This window comes from Dreissena polymorpha, chromosome 14 (genome assembly GCF_020536995.1).
Source record: "Dreissena polymorpha isolate Duluth1 chromosome 14, UMN_Dpol_1.0, whole genome shotgun sequence".
Lineage (NCBI taxonomy): Eukaryota > Metazoa > Mollusca > Bivalvia > Myida > Dreissenidae > Dreissena > Dreissena polymorpha.
This window is the reverse complement of record NC_068368.1, coordinates 40,702,310-40,720,290: the sequence shown is the minus strand read 5'-3', so window position 1 is coordinate 40,720,290 and position 17,981 is coordinate 40,702,310. Positions and strand designations below refer to the sequence as shown.

At 34.0% G+C, this 17,981-nt stretch overlaps 2 protein-coding genes across 8 annotated transcripts in view; one reads left to right on the top strand and one right to left on the bottom strand.

Moving 5' to 3' along the window:
* Positions 1-2,568, bottom strand: part of LOC127857152 (pumilio homolog 2-like) — a 60,442-nt gene extending 57,874 nt beyond the window's left edge. For all 5 annotated transcript variants that reach the window (XM_052393545.1, XM_052393544.1, XM_052393546.1 and 2 more), the window contains exons 1-2: positions 2,476-2,568; positions 2,013-2,254 (exon numbers count right to left, since the gene is read on the bottom strand). In XM_052393545.1, coding sequence (XP_052249505.1) covers positions 2,013-2,228 — 216 coding nt within the window. In that variant the 5' untranslated portion in view covers positions 2,229-2,254; positions 2,476-2,568. The remainder of the gene's footprint in view (positions 1-2,012; positions 2,255-2,475) is intronic.
* A 47-nt stretch (positions 2,569-2,615) lies between these two features.
* LOC127857161 (uncharacterized) overlaps positions 2,616-17,981 on the top strand; it is a 34,901-nt gene continuing 19,535 nt past the window's right edge. For 2 of the 3 annotated variants that reach the window (XR_008038359.1, XM_052393566.1), the window contains exons 1-3: positions 2,616-2,968; positions 14,819-14,957; positions 16,805-16,948. Coding sequence is in view for 2 of the 3 variants with exons in the window: in XM_052393566.1 (XP_052249526.1) it covers positions 2,834-2,968; positions 14,819-14,957; positions 16,805-16,948 (418 nt within the window). In the remaining variant the exon portion in view is untranslated. Of the gene's footprint in view, positions 2,969-10,317; positions 10,677-14,818; positions 14,958-16,804; positions 16,949-17,981 lie in introns of those variants that run through there. The other variant, XM_052393567.1, reaches the window with a different exon arrangement.

Sequence of the window (17,981 nt, the reverse complement as noted above, 5' to 3'; positions counted from 1 at the left end):
ATTATATTCTTTGATTTACGGTATTTGACCTTTGACCTTGAAGGATGACCTTGACCTTTCTTCACTCAAAATGTGCAGCTCCATGAGATACACATGCATGCCAAATATCAAGTTGCTATCTTCAATATTGCAAAAGTTATTCATTATTGCAAAAAGTTAAAGTTTTCCACAGAATGACAAGACAGACAGGCTAAAATCAATATACCCCCGTCATTCGATCTGGGGGGGGGGCATAAAAATGATGAAGAAAGATAAAAATGGGATTTAAAAAAATATTTTAATATTATTATACTTATTTGCTATTTAATATCAATATTCATGCATTTCACTAAGATATAATGAAATTTAATTCCTCTTGATCAAATAATGTAATTCTATGAGCTTCACTTTTAATAGTTATTCCATTGAGAGCAAGTTAAAAATTAAAATTATATTTGTTTCCGCGTAGATATTGACAGTTCGCAGGAAGGTCAAATCGACCTCTGTTGATGCCCTGCTTGCTTTTGAATTAATCAGATACAACAAGAGCCAAAAAGCACATGGTTGTGCTTCTATCCTATCCCAGGCTTTTTCTGTCCATTTTGGGAAAACGCCACACTGGAATTTTGGGAATTTCGCGTCGTGAAAACCCCTATTTTGGAAAAAAAATTAATCGCAAAATTGGCTCAATTGGGAAAAATTATCGCATATAAATAGTGTTTCTTATATTTCAAAGAAGCCGTTAACTGGTAAATAACGACTATTTGGATAACTTATTATTAAAGTTTTACAAAATATTATGAACATGTGTGATAAGTGCAGGTTTTTTAATCTGAATTTGGGGAAAAGGCTTGGCATTTTTTGAGGTGAAAAAAAAACATGTGAAGCGCCGTATTTTGAGGAAAATAAGGAAAGTCTTAAATAATAATTGACATTTTTTACAGTTTTTAAAACAAATTCAAGGCAACAGATAATTTAATGATGCAATACTTTCTATTTTCTACACTGGATCAGGTTAACTTATATATTTTAAGGAGAATAAAAAAAAAAATTAATTGGGATTTTTTTTTTCAATTGGGAAAAAATCAACCAGATTTGCATTGGGAATGGGGCCGAATTTCGGACCCGTGGCATAGGGCGGAAAAAGCCTGTATCCTATCCCTTTGCAAAGTGAGCTCGCGTAGTGATGACGTAGTATGTTATTAGCTTAGGTGATGCAGCCAAAAACATAGGATACCATACACACACCTTCATCATTCAGAAAATGCAACCAATGAAAAAACTTTTTGAATTATAGGGGTATTCAGTAAAATCTAACTTTTGCCACCAAACTTTTCTGAAAATAGCTGATGGAATTCAATTCCAAATGTCAACATAATTTTTATACCGGAAACAAGGTCCTGTATTATAAGGATATTTTCCAGATTTTCAAAATTATTATCGGAAAAATCCGAGGACCGACAGTAATTCTGAGTGCAGGAATTAATTTTTAACTAGGACTCCACCACCACCATGCCTAGGCTCATGAATTCATAAATTAAATATCCAAAAGTCACATTTATTTATAGAAGAGCCCAAACCATGATTAACACAAGTCACATGTCACTGACAGACAGACAAAGACACACAAAGCTAAAAACTGTAATAAGGCTTTGACAGTACAGCAAGCATAACACCATATTAGTCCCCTATCAGTGAATACATTGTGCATTACCTTCAAGCCCAAACCCATTTGTGACATTTCATTTGACACACCAATTTTTTTACAATTATCGAATCAGATGTACATGTAAGCAAAGCACAATGCGACACGAGTCTTAACTACAACAGTGCTTTTGAAAATGCTTATATATGAAAATGCTATGAATGAAACAGGCATATAAGAGCAAAACAAAGAACGTCTGCAGGGTAATCCCATAAGGTCATGGCCACCCTGAGAATGAATCATAGCACTTGGAACCCTCAACGGGAAATTATGAGGGCCAAAAAAACGAAACCAATCGTGGAAAAGGAACTGAATGCACGATGCGTACCTGCTCCAGAATGCTGTCGTCCCCCACTGCCCATTTCCTGTTGGAGTAGCTGTTTGTGTCAGGTTGCTCCTGCAGTTGAGGTCTTTGGAAAAAATACGAGACCCCTGCGTCGTCTTTCGAAATATGCCCACTTTGTCGCATGTTGGCCACGTTTTCGTGTGACAACAGCATGCGGCTATCGTCCCATGAAGTATCCTGCATTCTTGCTACAGGCATTTATAATTCATGCTTGCAGACACAACCTTGACGTAAAAATATGAAGTGAATTGTATCTTTGTTTTGATTTGTGATGCATTCAATTCGAAAGAAAGGTCGACATAAAACGTAAATTGCTAGATAAGCATTTATATTCTGCTCCTAAAATGGCGTTTATAAAAAGGTTTAAACATTAAATTACAAGAAACATTGATTTTTACGAGTAGACAACATTCATACGCTGTGGATGTCAGCGATATTTTTGTACCTTAATTTTAACTTCGTCGATCCATAGAAGCCATTTTCTTTAAACGATGCATTGTGGGTAACATGTGTTTTCGCAGACATGACGTCATCGTGCGGGAAAATTGAAAGTGGGAAATTCCCAAAACAAAATTAGGTCATTACTTGTACACTTAACGTAATAGGTGTATACATCTGATTTGGCTGCTTTTGTATTAAGGGTATTATACAAATGATGTATTAATGTTTAGGGCGGACGCGGCATTTTATTACAGTTGTAGACCCAAGCTCCTTTCTGGAATAATCTACCAAGTACTGTCGTCCCAGCCAAGAACACGGATACATTTAAAAGATGCCTGGATAAACATTGGATCAATCACCCGATGATGTATGATTATAAATGTGACTATAATGTAATAACCGGAAGCAAAACACTAAGACTAATACTAGTAAATAGTAAGGACGAAGAAGAGGCCACTACAGAGGTTCCAAAGACCTGCGGTGGTAAACCACCTAAGGTAACCTAAGGTATTAACTGTCTGGAATATAAGCTGAAATTTCGCAATTAAATAGAGCATTACCAATTATATACAATAAAATCAAGAATTATGAAACAATTACCACGCTTTGAATGGCTTTTCATACGTTTTATATTGTTATTGGTCATTCATATTTTTATTCTCAAATCGCTGACGGTTTTATTCCTTCAGTTTCATGACAATGATATTTGTGGCTTTTGGGGGACGAAATTCAGTCTTCTTCCTCTGCTTAAACGGTATATGCATTTTCCTGGATACTCACGTTAAACTTCCGCCCCTTACAGTCGGAATTATTTGTGGGAAAATTACTACATTTTAGCAAAAATCTAAATTTTGAGTGAATGTCTGTATGTTCCCAGTTTTGAGAGTAATGTAATTAGCTTCGTAGCGAAGTATTTGATTATTTTTATAGAAAAGAAGAATGTAAACATGTTAACGTGCGTATATTCTTTTAGTATGATTCCACTCTGATATAAAAATCCTACGGTGGCACTAAGGTGACATCACCGCTCCAAAAAAAAAAGTCGGGAAAACGTAGTAGTAGTAGTAGTAGTATGTTTTGTTATATCAGAACTTGCCTTTAGGACGTTTTCAAATGTTCCCTCCATATAATCCGCGTCTGTGATTGGCCGATTATCTTGTGCGCACAATATAGCGATTGTGTTTTCAAGTCTCAAAAAAAAGAGACGGGAAAACAGAACTTGTGTTTTCCGCTCCAAAAAAAAAGACGTGAAAAAAGAACTTTTGTTTTCCCGTCGCCAAAAAAAAAAAATAACTCCTGAAAACAGACTTATTTTGTGTTTCCCCGAGTTAATTTTTTTTTTTTGGCGACGGGAAAACATAACTTGTGTTTTCCCGACTTTTTTTTTTTGAGCGGTGATGTCACCTTAGTGCCATCGTAGAATCCCGCATCTGAAGGTCCCGTCCAGCTTTCCTACAGAGGTTTAAGAAAAAAAATACATATAATAAACTGTGTGTAAAGTGTTCACTTACATGTGAAATTTCTTTGAAATGAAGTGAAACTAAGTTCAAAAGTATGTAAGTCAATTCAGGGCACGTTTTCGAATACCCTTAACGGATCATTCCGGTCTACGCCGATTTTAAGGGCATCGATCACACGCTGCTTAAACGCGGCCGTAAATCTCTGGCGCCACCTATTTTTGGAGGCGCATCAATAAACGTGAAAATGATAATGCCGAGGAAGCGTTAATAACCGTGCTTTTGTAATGTTGAAGAAATCTTCAATGCAACTATGTAAGGGTATTCAAAGGCATATATCTTCTGAAATCTCAATGCAACATTTCTGTACCAACATTTCTGTACTTATATCTAAAAGTTAATTTAGCAAATAATCAAAAGTTGCATAATTCATCGAAACCCCAATATGCAATACAAAAAGTATGGTCTTCACGAAAATAAGAGTCGTTCAGATTAGCCTATATATAACATGGTATGCAGTACAATGTTTTATATTTGCATGAAAAGAGAAAAAAATATATAAAAATTTTTTTGCCAAAAAACACACACTGAAGAATGCTATCAGCAAACAACACTCATTTCATAAAATATACATAACGAAATTCAAATAGCCAATAAACGAAAACTGAATAGCAAATCTATTCAAGTGTTTTAGTCATTGTATTCAGATATTGAGACTGCAAATAAAGCACTTATGGTACATACGTACTAGCACTCCCTTCTAATTATTTCTTCATGTGTAACTCTGCGAGTCTATGTTTTTTAGGGGAAGCTGGGGAATAACGCAAGTGCTAACGCCCATTTTTAAAGTTTAATTATTGTTAGACTGTGTTATTCCCGGGGGGGGGGGAGGGGGGGGGGGTAACCTCCCAAATTTTAGGCTAGGGTTGTCCCGCTGAGACTTCCGAAATGTGACCCATTTTTATACCGGAGCTCTGATAAAGTAGACCCATTTTGATACAAGATTTTTGAAAAAGCATATACCCATTTGTATACGATACCATTGAGAAAGTGGACCCATTTCAATAAAAGAAGTTTGATATACTGGAACCATTTAAATACTAGAATTTGATAAAGTGGACACATTTCATGCTAGAATTGTAATATCTTTCATATCAATACAGTATACTAATTGCATTTGCTAGTATATCTTTCTCGCTACTGAAATTTACTTTTTGATACCCATTTATATACAAGAATGACATTTATCATACCCATTTTGATAATGATACTTTCAAATCTATATGCATTTATATACAAGCAAATTTCTGATTCCAATGCCCATATCTATACTTAGATGTTGAAAACCATACCCATATCTATAATTTAAGTCGAAAAACACACCCCATAAAATCGGCACACCCCTATATACCCGTATATAGGAAGTTAACCCCCCCCCCCCCCCGGGTGTAATTGTTAAGTAAAGTCGGACAGTCAATTTGCCATTTACGTCACGCCAACAGTTGGATTTGTTAAGAGGTAGCCAGACTTACATGTCAATGTCTGTTGGGAGAATGAACATTGGTTTTCCTTTTTTATGTTGGTAAATTTTCGGCGAAATTGAAGTGGTGTCCCTATGCTCTTTGATATGCAAATGTGCATAATTATTTTGATATTTGTGTAATAACCATTCATTAAAGCCCCTGGACTAAGTGTAGCATTTACTGAATGAAACCTGCGAAAAACACAATGTGATGCCAGATGTGATATAGCACTATTAAATTTGATTCAATTTGTAAATGTCATTTTTAAACAATCCATTAAAGGGGCCGTCGACCAGATTTACGAAAAAAGAAAAGTTCTAAAATACCGTATTTTTTTTACAATAATTAGTTTATATTGATTAAAAATTATTTTTTTCGTGAAATCTGGTTGACGGCCCCATGTTATGGAATATAACTTCTAAAGTGTTCTCAAATGGAATCGACTTCTGCAATTTGACAGAAAAACATCGAGACAATTGTAATTTATTTATGTTTTCTGTCTTGAATAATTTGAATTAAACATACAAGATTGCCGCTCTCTTCTCTAAACGTCAACGAGATTTAAAAGTTATATTAAGAAATCGTTGTTAAATGAACTGTTCGATCGTTACACTGCATACTACGATACAACAAATCGTCTGCGAGTCAGTAGCCGATATATTACTGCCCTTTATTCGCGGAGCAGTGATTATATCCGTGATCGGTCTGATAGCGGCCACTTAGTTATACAAGCAAGGAAGCAAAAACTGACTGGTAATCGTAAACGATTGTGGTGATTGTCGTTTCATAAAGTAAGTCACGCTCCGATAGGGGGGGGGTGTAAGAAAGTGTGACAGTTTGTCACATGGGGGAGGTGGTGGTCAGGCCACGTGTGACGTTACACGTACATTATTATTTAATTTTATTTAATATTTATTTATTTTTTAGTATAATTTAACAGCTTAAAACATATTTTTAGTGATTTTGTGAAACATTCAACTTAGTTATTTTGAACAAAATAGCGTAAATAAGTATCTCCTGAATGTGTTGTTCACGATTCCTCTTACTAGGAGCGCTTGTAAGCTGTTGTTCACGATTCCTCTTACTAGGAGCGCTAGTATGCTGTTGTTCACGATTCCTCTTACTAGGAGCGCTAGTATGCTGTTGTTCACGATTCCTCTTACTAGGAGCGCTAGTAAGCTGTTGCGAAGCCTTGTTTTATGTATAGCCTAGCTTTCGTCATACGGGAAATTTTATTATTTCTATGCTGTCCGCTGCATAAATATGTATCCCGTGTAAAAAAAATGCATAATCAGAAGATTATCTTTTACTTGACTTTGTCAATTGTAAATAAAAAAGCATCAGATAAATGATGTGTATTACATAATTGTCAAGTCAATTTCAATCTATACTAAGTTACTGCTCAAATTTATAACTGTGCCAACTGTTGACAATTAATTTTTCTACTATTAAGGTAGCGCACCTCTAATAAGCACATATCCAAATATATTCTAATTAATTATTTTCTTAATCAGCATCATTTCACTGAACTACATGCAAATTTGTAGGTAGGCTTTCCATGCTTTTTAAAAAAATATACCGATTTTTTCAAAACCACCCCCACGCTCGGCTTTTGTCCAGTTTATTTTCACCCCTGGGGTATATAAAAGTTCCATAATTCATTCAAATTTCCAAATATGGGCATGCAGTTGGTGTGTACAGATGCTGTAAAGGTGTTTAAAGTTTAAACAAGATGAAATAAGTATTCTTTTACAGACATTTATTTTTTACAATTTTTTATCTATGGAAGAGCGCCATGAAATGTAAGTGATTTCAACCAAGTAAAAATTGGGTCGGTTAAAAACAAAGTGTCATAAAATTCAAAATAGTATCATTTAAGTCATATTTTAAACTTAGTTTTTATGGAAACACTATATACAGCAAAAATACCAAGAAATAGACAGATTTACCGTTTACTTTTTGAAATAAAAATAAAAATGCAACATGCATGGTTCGTATTTTCAACAGTAAATCACCCAATTTCGCCATAACGTTGTTTTAATTTTAATAATTGAAGAATGTGCATAAAAATTGCAACATATTTAACAATAAATATAGCTTATATGCCATATTAAATCAAATTACGTTAGAAAATAAATAAAACGCGTCGCAAAAAAGTATACGTCGTCGGCAGGATTCGAACCTGCGCGGGAATATCCCAAAATATTTCTAGTTTATCGCCTTAACCACTAGGCTACGGCACCTAATAGTAGGCTCTTCAACCTTCGAAGAAATCGCGGGAAATCATTAGAGGTGCGCTACCTTAAAGTCATTTTAACATTGTGCTTCTAAGTTCTTTTAAGTAAAATTTTATTTTTCAATACAGCTTAATATAGTGGATCGAGTGTGTTTTAGCTTAAATTTTAATTAAGTGTTCATTAAAAAATGTTTCGAAAGTGTGACATATTTGAGGGGGTGGGGATCCGAGATGTGTTACAGTTTGTGACAGAGGGAGGGGGTTAAAAAAAGGTAAAAAAAAAGCGTGCCCCCTATTCAGAAGAAAACCGGGTACTCTCAAAACAGCACAAAGCACCCGAAAAATATGCTGAAAAGGATTTCCAGAGTATGACCGGGTGCCTTTTTTTCGTACCCAGGGTGCGTTGTGGTATACCGCACTTGAGAAAACCAAGACTGAGTATTGTCGGCTCATGAAATACTTCAAGTATCCGGGGCACGGACTCAATATACGCACCGTGTCCGGGGGTACGGAAAATCTACTAAAAATTTCAACAAGTATGGTCTGGCACCTTTAAGCATATATTCCGTACCAGGAGTTAATCGTAGTATATTTAATAGTACCCAGACCGACACTTATGGAGACTTATATATAATGTCGGTTTGAATTTGATGCCACGAAGTTATGCTCAGAACATGTCAACTACGAGAAGATTAAATTTTACCGGTATCGGGTCCGTTCGCCCTAGTTACACATTCGCCCTGGGTCCGTTCGCCCTATACTATCAGTTGCATATTGGCGTATAAACAGTTGATTTTTCACACATGTAAGCAAGTGTGTACCGTTATTAATTAATATAATAAGCAATTAGTGAAAATTACTGGCCTTTGTTACAAACATGCGACGTTTGTGGAACTGGTTAGTTAAAAAAAAATTGCCGAGTGTATATAATACATACATCTACAATAAAATATAATTATTTTGTTGTTTAGTTCGCGAAAACAGTTAATTTACCGAAAACATTTAGATTTCCCACCTTTATTTCGTGATAGTTGCGTTATACGTATGTTAATTTCAGTACGTATTTAAATACCTTTACATCGTGATATATTTGCGTTAAACAACGATTTAATTAATTTAATGCTAATTTCAGTACGTGTTTAAATGAAACTAAGTATTAAATATTTCTTGCATGCATTTTCATGACCAGATTTAAGTTATAAAACCTGGCAAGTTTATTATTTATTCCCCTTAGGGCAACGGCCCATTACATTTGCGTTATTGAGTTAAAAACCATATATGCCGGTATATAACAATGGTTTCACACCTATGACAAATACTTTACACTCCAAAAAACGTAATGCACGCCTATTGTTATACAAACAATTGAAGGTGTTAGACGACGACTGACGAACAAACAAAGAATTCATAGGTTGCGTATTTTTTTTATTTAATAGTTACTTTCTGTACAAGAATAAATCATGTGAAATTATTTCTAATAAAATGCAAATATCTATATAAAATTAAGAAATACGTTAATCAAATATTGCCGACTTTGGAAACTTATATATTAAAGCGATCAATTATGACACCCATTTAATTTGCTATGCTCTTTTTGGTATCTGTTTTCGGTAGTATTTATTTGTTTCATAGTTTGAATAAGGGTTCTTGAATTAATAGACTTCTATAAAAAATAATAAAATATAATTGGTTATATATTGTCGATATCTATTTGTTACTTACAAATTGAATACATACTGTTTTTGTATATTCATATTATCATCATTAAATCTCAATAAAAGCATCATCAATATTCAATTAATATAAATGATCAACTTGCAATAATTCCCGCGTGCATTGCGCCGTGTGAAGTAGCACATGGCCTTTATTGATCGTTGTCGATTCTCGTTACATAAACTGTTCCAATTATTTGAACAATTTGAATTTCCAGTATCCCAAAAAGTTTAACTATTCGACATATTAGTTGGACCTATACTACATTACTGCGCTGAAATATGGGGCTCAAACCAGGGCACTGACGTTGAATCTATACATACCAAATTTCTAAGATATATTTTAGGAGTAAAAAATCGACTACTACAGCAGCGCTCTACAGAGAGTTGGGAAGAGTGCCATTATCAGTCCACCGTAAATATATAATGATAAAATATTTAAAAAAAATATAACTTTGCCAGAAAGCAGTCCTGTAAAAAAGATATATATTCAATGCATTACATGTATTTGACAATTCTGTCAATTCATTTTTCATTGCATGTGAGCGGATGAATCACGCAGAGACTGGGTCATATGTTATACACGTGTCACTCATAAATCCATAACTACCATAAACCTGCAAATTATACCCCGGGGTTGACAGCCGCCGGAAAACAAAAGAAACAGATATTCAATAGTAATTGTATTCGTAAAAGTTAGTTTTCTGTATCTTCAATTGAGTTTTATGTGGCTCAATTACCGGTAGCATCTTTCGAAGTTACCAGATGCCGAAGTGACTAGATACCGTGAATTATCACAGTATATAAAATGGAGCTCAACCATCTGATTCTATTACTCGGTCAGATTTTACCAGAGTATTAGTGTTCTGTAACCATGATGACGGGTTTATTATTTGACCTATCTTTGTCAGATTTACCAACGTATAGATGACAACCCGTCAAATACAGGAAGCTAAACACCTGAGTAATAAAAAAAACAATCCAATTTTCGTCACGTTATGACCATTTAAGAATTTGTTTCGTTGCATAATATTTTCGCAACATTGCTTTTCGAGACAAAATTACTAATTGTCTATAAATAATAACTTTTAAACGATTGAATTTCAAAGTGAACAAACTAGGTCACTTACCTGTAATCCAGGTGTGTTGATTTGAAAAAAGGCAAAATGAATGGAACGAAATTAATGCAGCTGATCAAGGTTGCCTTGTTCGGATCATCAACCTTGTTGTGTGTGTTGGCCATGTTTTTGCCCTACTGGTTTACTTTCACATTGAAGGTAATGTTAAGGTTTTGTATATTGCCCTTAAATGGCATACACAAAAATATGAGTTGTTATTTATATGGTGTCCCTTAATTTCATAGTATCGGCCATCCTCATAGTATCGGCCATCCTCATAGTATCGTTCATTTAATGAAAAACCTTCAAGTTCAAGAAGTGCTGGAAAGTTAAATGTTTTTTTCAATTTTAGAAGTTGTAATTTATTTGATGTCATCGATGACTATTACAACGATTATTCTCATGATTTCTGTTGTTCATTGGAAAGTAGGTCATGTTTATTCCAGGGTGATGCTATGAATTTTAGCTCGACTATTATATATGAAATATATATAGTGGAGCTATCCTACTGAACCGGTTGTCGGCGTGAGCGTGCAAATGTTAAAGTTTTTGTACCACTCCAAATATTATGTCCCTTAACATATTGCTTTAATATTTTGCATACTTATTTGCCAACATGACCCCAACCTATAAACAAGTGCAGACAACTGTATCAAGCATTTTGTAAGAATTATGGCCCTTTTTTTACTTAGAATATGCATATTTGATAAATCTATGATAAAGTTTGCGTACCACCTCAAATATTTTCAATGTCCCTTGACATATTGCTTTCATATTTTGCAATCTTCTTTACCAACATGACCCCAATCAATAAACAAGAGCAGACAATTGTATCAAGCATTTAGTAAGAATTATGGCCCTTTTCCATTTAGAATATGCATATTATTGATAAATAATAAAAAAAAATATTTTTCCTTTGTTTATTTTTGAAAGATCGTCAAATAAATGACCACACCCCACATTATACCCCCCCCTCTCAACCCCCCCCCCCAACCAACCCAAAAAGAATATTGTTTTCTTTGAAACATGGTTAAAAAAAACATACAAATATTTATTTACTTTGTTTTTGAAGGACCGTCCAAACTTTCCACCCAAGGTATTGCTATCAAACTTGAAATAAAATCTTATTAGTTTGTTTTATGTCTTTAAAAATGTTCAATAGATTGTGGAAAATATACCTGAACTATTACCTTGACCTTATTGAATAATGTGAACAATTTCCCCATGATGGCTTATGTTATAGACAATCCCAGAAATTGATAACTCCCGGATTTCCCCCCTTAAATACTCGTGCGCGCTTCCAAAACGGTACTGAAGAAAAAACAGGGTCTATGTTTGTATAAGTGTTTTTTTTAATATCAGTTATTATGTAACCAGTAGAAATAGGGTTAATCTGCATTCATCTAGAGCAATAAAACTCAGCATGAACAGGGACCTGCTATGTGTATAGGTCCCTGGCACGAATAAGGTCTTGATTGTCATTTGACATGTTATTTAAAGGTGACACGTGATATATTATCTTAATTACGGTGTATACACAGGTGCAGAAATGTGGTGTCACGTGCATACCCACAAACGCTTTTAATCCACACTTTGGACATCTCCCATTGAGCGGATTCGTTCGCTCCTTTATCACTGATGTTTTTTTTTCAAGACCTTTATCTTGCTGAAATTAATCATCTGTATTAAACAAAGAAAAAATCACTCTTTTTTTTCGTGTTTTTATTTTTTAATCGTAAATTTAGACTTTATTACGAAAATTAAATAAAGACATAAGTTTAAGGAATCTAGGAACTATTCAAGTTTATTAAAGGCTCCATATGTTTCATTTTAAACATGTTTATCATGAATTTGGATGTTATTAAGAAAATTTAATAAATAATGAAATCAGTTTAGAAAATATTTATAACAGTCCAAAAAAGTTGATTTCAGACTATCTACACATGTTAAACATTATTTAAATAATAATATAAGAAAGTTATAGGCAAAAGCTCATATTTCCTTTTCAATAAAAAATTATGCCAGGTCCTGACATCTTACACAGTTTTGCAAATGAATAGCTCCAGTACTTGTTCATTTAGAATCACAAAATTCATATCCGGCTAGTGATTTTTGTATTAGCTTGAGAGAAATTTTTAAATAAAAAAAATTGCTAAAAATCACTTTAGTTTTAGACTCAACTATACATGCTTATAATTTAAAAAAGTTTGCCTCTACTTGAAATCTTACAGAGGTTCGTTAATAAATATTTCCGGACCAATTTTAAATCACAAACTTCATGCCGGCTATAGATTTTTATATAACCTTTAAAATGACACTTACAAGGGAAATATTAATAACAAAATGAAACATGTTAAGACAAACAAAGATATGTACTATTGAAATAAATAAAAAGTCGGCCTCGGTCTTTAATCTTACAAAGTTTCTTATTGAGTATCTCCGGAACTATAGAAGTACGGCATTTAATAAGAAATAATACAGGCTTAAACAAAGGCAGATATCTACTTTTCAATAAAATTGTCTACCTCGACCTGAAATCTTTCAAAGTTTCGCTTATTAATATCTCCGGCACTATTTTCTCCTAAAGGGGCCTTTTCACAGATTTTGGCATGTTTTGAAGTTTGTCATTAAATGCTTTATATTGACAAATGTAAACATGAAATTTTAAAAGCTCCAGCAAATCATCAAAAATAAAAATCATTAAAAAAATGAAGAGAAGCGGCATCAATTTTGCTTCAAAAGCGTATTAACTGCACGTTAAAAATATAATTAGCATGGATACTAAACATATCAACAAAAAGCCATATGAAACAACTTTTAGACAGGTTGGTGAAATTAGGGCGGGTATGAACGATTTTAATATGTGTTAAATTGTAATATATTGATAAAAATATGTTAAAATGACACAAAATAGGCAAGAAAAAATATACTTTGAAGATGAATTTCATAAAACGCAGCAAAGACAAATTAGCGCCCCGAGCCAATTGTGACGAAGATATTTTGTTCATATTTTCCTGCAATAACCGAAGCAGTTGTCATTTTATTGGGATCGGAGTTAGAGTTTGTGTGTTGTATGAATGTATATCGTTGCAGGAAATTAAAATGATATTTTCCTACAATAAAACCAAAGCATTTGTCATTTTATTGGGATCGGAGTTAGTGTTTGTGTGTCGTATGAATATATATCGTTGCAGGAAATAAAAATGATCCATAAAACTAAATTTATATTCACATCGTACATGCATTATGCTGGCGAATTCGACTGTACAGACATTTTCGATTTCAGAATTACATATCTGGCTTATTTCGCATTTTTTTTACATATGTTTTTCTTAACTTTTATTTTAATTTATATTGCAATATATGTATAATCAGTTTTTTACACATTTTATATGAATTCATAAATATTTGACAAAATCGTGCATACCCGCTTTAAGTAACAAGCAATACAAAAGACCCATAATTCACACAACAAGAACAATTTCACAAAATTAATGTTCTCAATTTCAGTGTTTTTTTCAAGCTATTTTTCCAGAATTTGCGTGGTACCAATACTTTTCCAAAACGGGAAAATAAGCTAGGCTTCCCCAATGTGCTTGTTTTTATGTAACATAACTGAAACAGTTTTTTTGCTTTCTTCAGCAAGGGCCTTATAAAGGCCTCTTCCCCAAGAGAAATGCCCCTGCCTCAAAGAGAATTTCTTTAAATTGATGCAATTTCCCTCCAAATTTCAAGCTTACTTTGAATTTTTTTCCCTTATCTCAGTTTTGTTGTTTTCATGCCCCAAGTAGGGTAGCATATAGCATTTGAATTGTCCATCAGTCCTTCTGTCAGTCTGTGCGTCCGTCCGAAAACTTTAACATTGGCCATAACTTTTGCAATATTGAAGATAGCAACTTGATATTTGGCATGCATGTGTATCTCATGAAGATGCACATTTTGAGTGGTAAAAGATCAAGGTCATCCTTCAAGGTCAAAAGTCAAAATATACAATCCAAGGGCAGTAATAAGCTTTAAAAAGGAGATCATTTCTAAACCTGCCAAATAATATATTGAAATTTTATTTTAAAGCGGCGCAATAGGAGGCATTGTGTTTCTGACAGACACTTCTCTTGTTTTCCCCAAAATTGAAGGCAAGGACCTTCTCCAAATCAAGAAAAAAAGCCCTGTGTTAACCATGCCAAAATTATTGAATATATGCACAGTGCAAAAAATACTGGCTAACCAGCATAGGAAAACAGTTAACAATTTACCCACTCTTCTTTTTACTTGCAAAATAAAATATATGGCTCCTTTTCCAGATCTCTCGTGATGTTGGTATAGGCAAGGAGGAACGCAGTGCCACAGTGAATGTGGGCCTGTTCTTTATTGACAACGGGAAATTCATGATGTCCATGGTCAGTCATATGGACAAGGCAAACAACATGCAGGCCATTCCAGGTACATTTTCCAAGGATTTCAGTTGATTTTGAAAACCAGGATTCAAATGATCTAATGCTTGAAAGTTTTGGGGGTCAAATGAAATGTTCAGGGGTCAAAATACTGAGGCAGCTATTTTGTTTGTGCACACTTATATATTATATAGTTACATGCTCAGCAAATGTTTCTTAGTTTAAATATTTATGCCCCCGGTAGGGTAGCATATAGCAGTTGAATGTCCGTCAGTCCCTCCGTCCGTCTGTCTGTCTGTCCATCCCAAAACGTTAACATTGGCCATAACTTTTAAGTGGTGAAAGGTCAAGGTCATCCTTCAAGGTCAAAGGTAAAAACAAATCCAAAGGAAGTAACTTTCAAGGGAGATAATTTATATTTATCATTTGGCAGGTACAGATCATTTTCACAAGAGAAGTAATATTTTTTAAAGAGATATAATAAAAAAAATCAAAGCGGCGCAGTAGAGGGCATTGTAATTCTGACAAACACATCTCTTGTTGTTGAATACGATTTGATTAAACACAAGTTGTATAATATATTAAATATGTTGTTGATTGAGCTTTTGTGTAACATTTGCATCAAAATGATGCAATGCAGATACTTAGAAAGAGTCAAAAGTAAGTAAATTGCTTGTATCAAAAAACAGGATTATGCTAAAATTGAACTCCCTGATTGTTGTTGATATTCTATAGCTCACAACATTAATTGACAGTTAATAATGTGGAAGGTAAGTTCAATTTTCAGATTTTTAATTGAAATGTAGTGCAGAACATTTTGAGAGTGAGGAATCTTAAGAACGGTCTTTAACAATTTGCTGGGGTTCATAAAGTTGAACTGTTCTGGTGATATAGAAACTATCATGTATATCAGAATGTTGAACTTAGTTGGCTGATTAGAGATTGACTCTATGATTTTGTATTAACTTAAAAGAAGGCAGAATGATATAGATGTTAACAAGTGCCCCCCTACCCTCATAGGCTGTTAACGTGATGGTGATATTACCTTCTCACAAACTGCTATTTAAAAAGTTCTTCATATTTTTTCATGAAACTTAAAACATTGACATATGGCAATATGGAGATTATGCACGTCATTTCATTTTGTTCCTATGTCAAGAATTCTAGTTGCTATGTCAACAAATAGACTAGAAATATGAACAAATAGACTAAAATATTGCTGAAAATAGTGGATCCTGCGATAACTTTAAAAGTTCTTCATATTTCTTTATGAAACTTGAAACATGGATAGATGGCAATATGGAGATTATGCACTTCATTTCATTTTGTTCTAACGTCAAAAATTCTGGTTGCTATGGTAACAAATAGACTTGGAACATGGCTGAAAATAGGGGACTTATATTGCTTGGCAATAGTCTGGTTAAGTAAATTAGAGCCGGATCTCTGTAATGGTCACTCGCCTTAACTCTTTCAGTGCTGGAACAGAATTTTGAAGACCTTTGCAAACAGTTTTGATCCAGATGAACGTGGCGTCTCATCAGGATCCAAACTGTTTGTTATTCTGATAGTATGCTTTGAAAAAAAAAAGAAGAAAATGCTAATTTTAGAAATTCAGCAGATGACATTTTAGCAGACGACAAATTTCCCAGCATGCAAAGGGTTAAATAAGCTGATTCAAACAAAAATTTCTCCTGAAATGTGCTTTGAGTTGCATGTCTTTTTTAAGTAATTTGATATATAGATAATAATTAAACTTTAATTTTAACCATGTAAAGCAAGTAGATCCTGAAGTATACCAGTAAAAAAAAATCAAGACTGTTTATTTCAGACTGCATCTGTATTTTTAGACAGTAGCTGTTATGAAACGTGTACAGGTAAGATTTATTTCCATTGCAGGCATCTGGAAGATGTCCATGTTGTTCTTTGGCCTTGGTACATCAGGCATCTTTGTGTGCACCATTGCTGCCCTGATCTACTTCTGCAGGAAGTACAACTCTGCCACAGGGGAAATGTGCCTTGCTGCCTTCATGATACCCACTGGTAAACATAAAAATAACAATCATGTTTCTTGTTGCCTTTATGATACCCAATGGTAAACATAGACAATCATGTTTCTCGTTGCCTTCATGATACTCAGTGGTAAACATTTACAATCATGTTTCTCGTTGCCTTCATGATACCCAATGGTAAACATATACAATCATGTTTCTTGTTGCCTTCATGATACCCAATTGTAAACATATATAATCATGTTTCTTGTTGCCTTCATGATACCCAATGGTAAACATGTACAATCATGTTTCTTGTTGCCTTCATGATACCCAATGGTAAACATATACAATCATGTTTCTCGTTGCCTTCATGATACCCAATGGTAAACATATACAATCATGTTTCTTGTTGCCTTCATGATACCCAGTGGTAAAATATACAATCATTTTTCTCGTTGCCGTCATGAAACCCAATGGTAAACATATACAATCATGTTTCTTGTTGCCTTCATGATACCCAATAGTAAACATATGCAATCATTTTTCTTGTTGCCTTCATGATACCCAATGGTAAACATATACAATCATGTTTCTTGTTGCCTTCATGATACCTAATGGTAAACATATGCAATCATGTTTCTGTTTTTATGCCCCCGGATCAAATGATCGGGGGTATATTGATTTTGGCCTGCCTGTCTGCCATTGTATGTTTGTGTCTGTCATTGTATTTGTGTGTCTGTCCCAAAACTTTTAACCTTGCCCCTAAAACTCTTGTGTCTATGTTCTTTAAAAATTACATGTGCATGCATCTCATTGAGATCTACTATTAAACATGGTTTGAGGTCACTAGGTCAGAGGTCATGGTCACTGTGACTTTTACATTAAAAAAATATACCATTTTCTCTTAAATATCTTCTGTTCAGCTTCAAAGCGCAGAAGGGGGCAGTGTGTTTCACAAAACAGCTTTTGTTTTTTTGCAATTTATTAAAAAGAAAAATGGAAACCTTCAATATTGAGTTATTGGCAGAAATTTGTGAAGAATACATCCTTCTTTTGTTATGTAATATATGTATATGCATTTT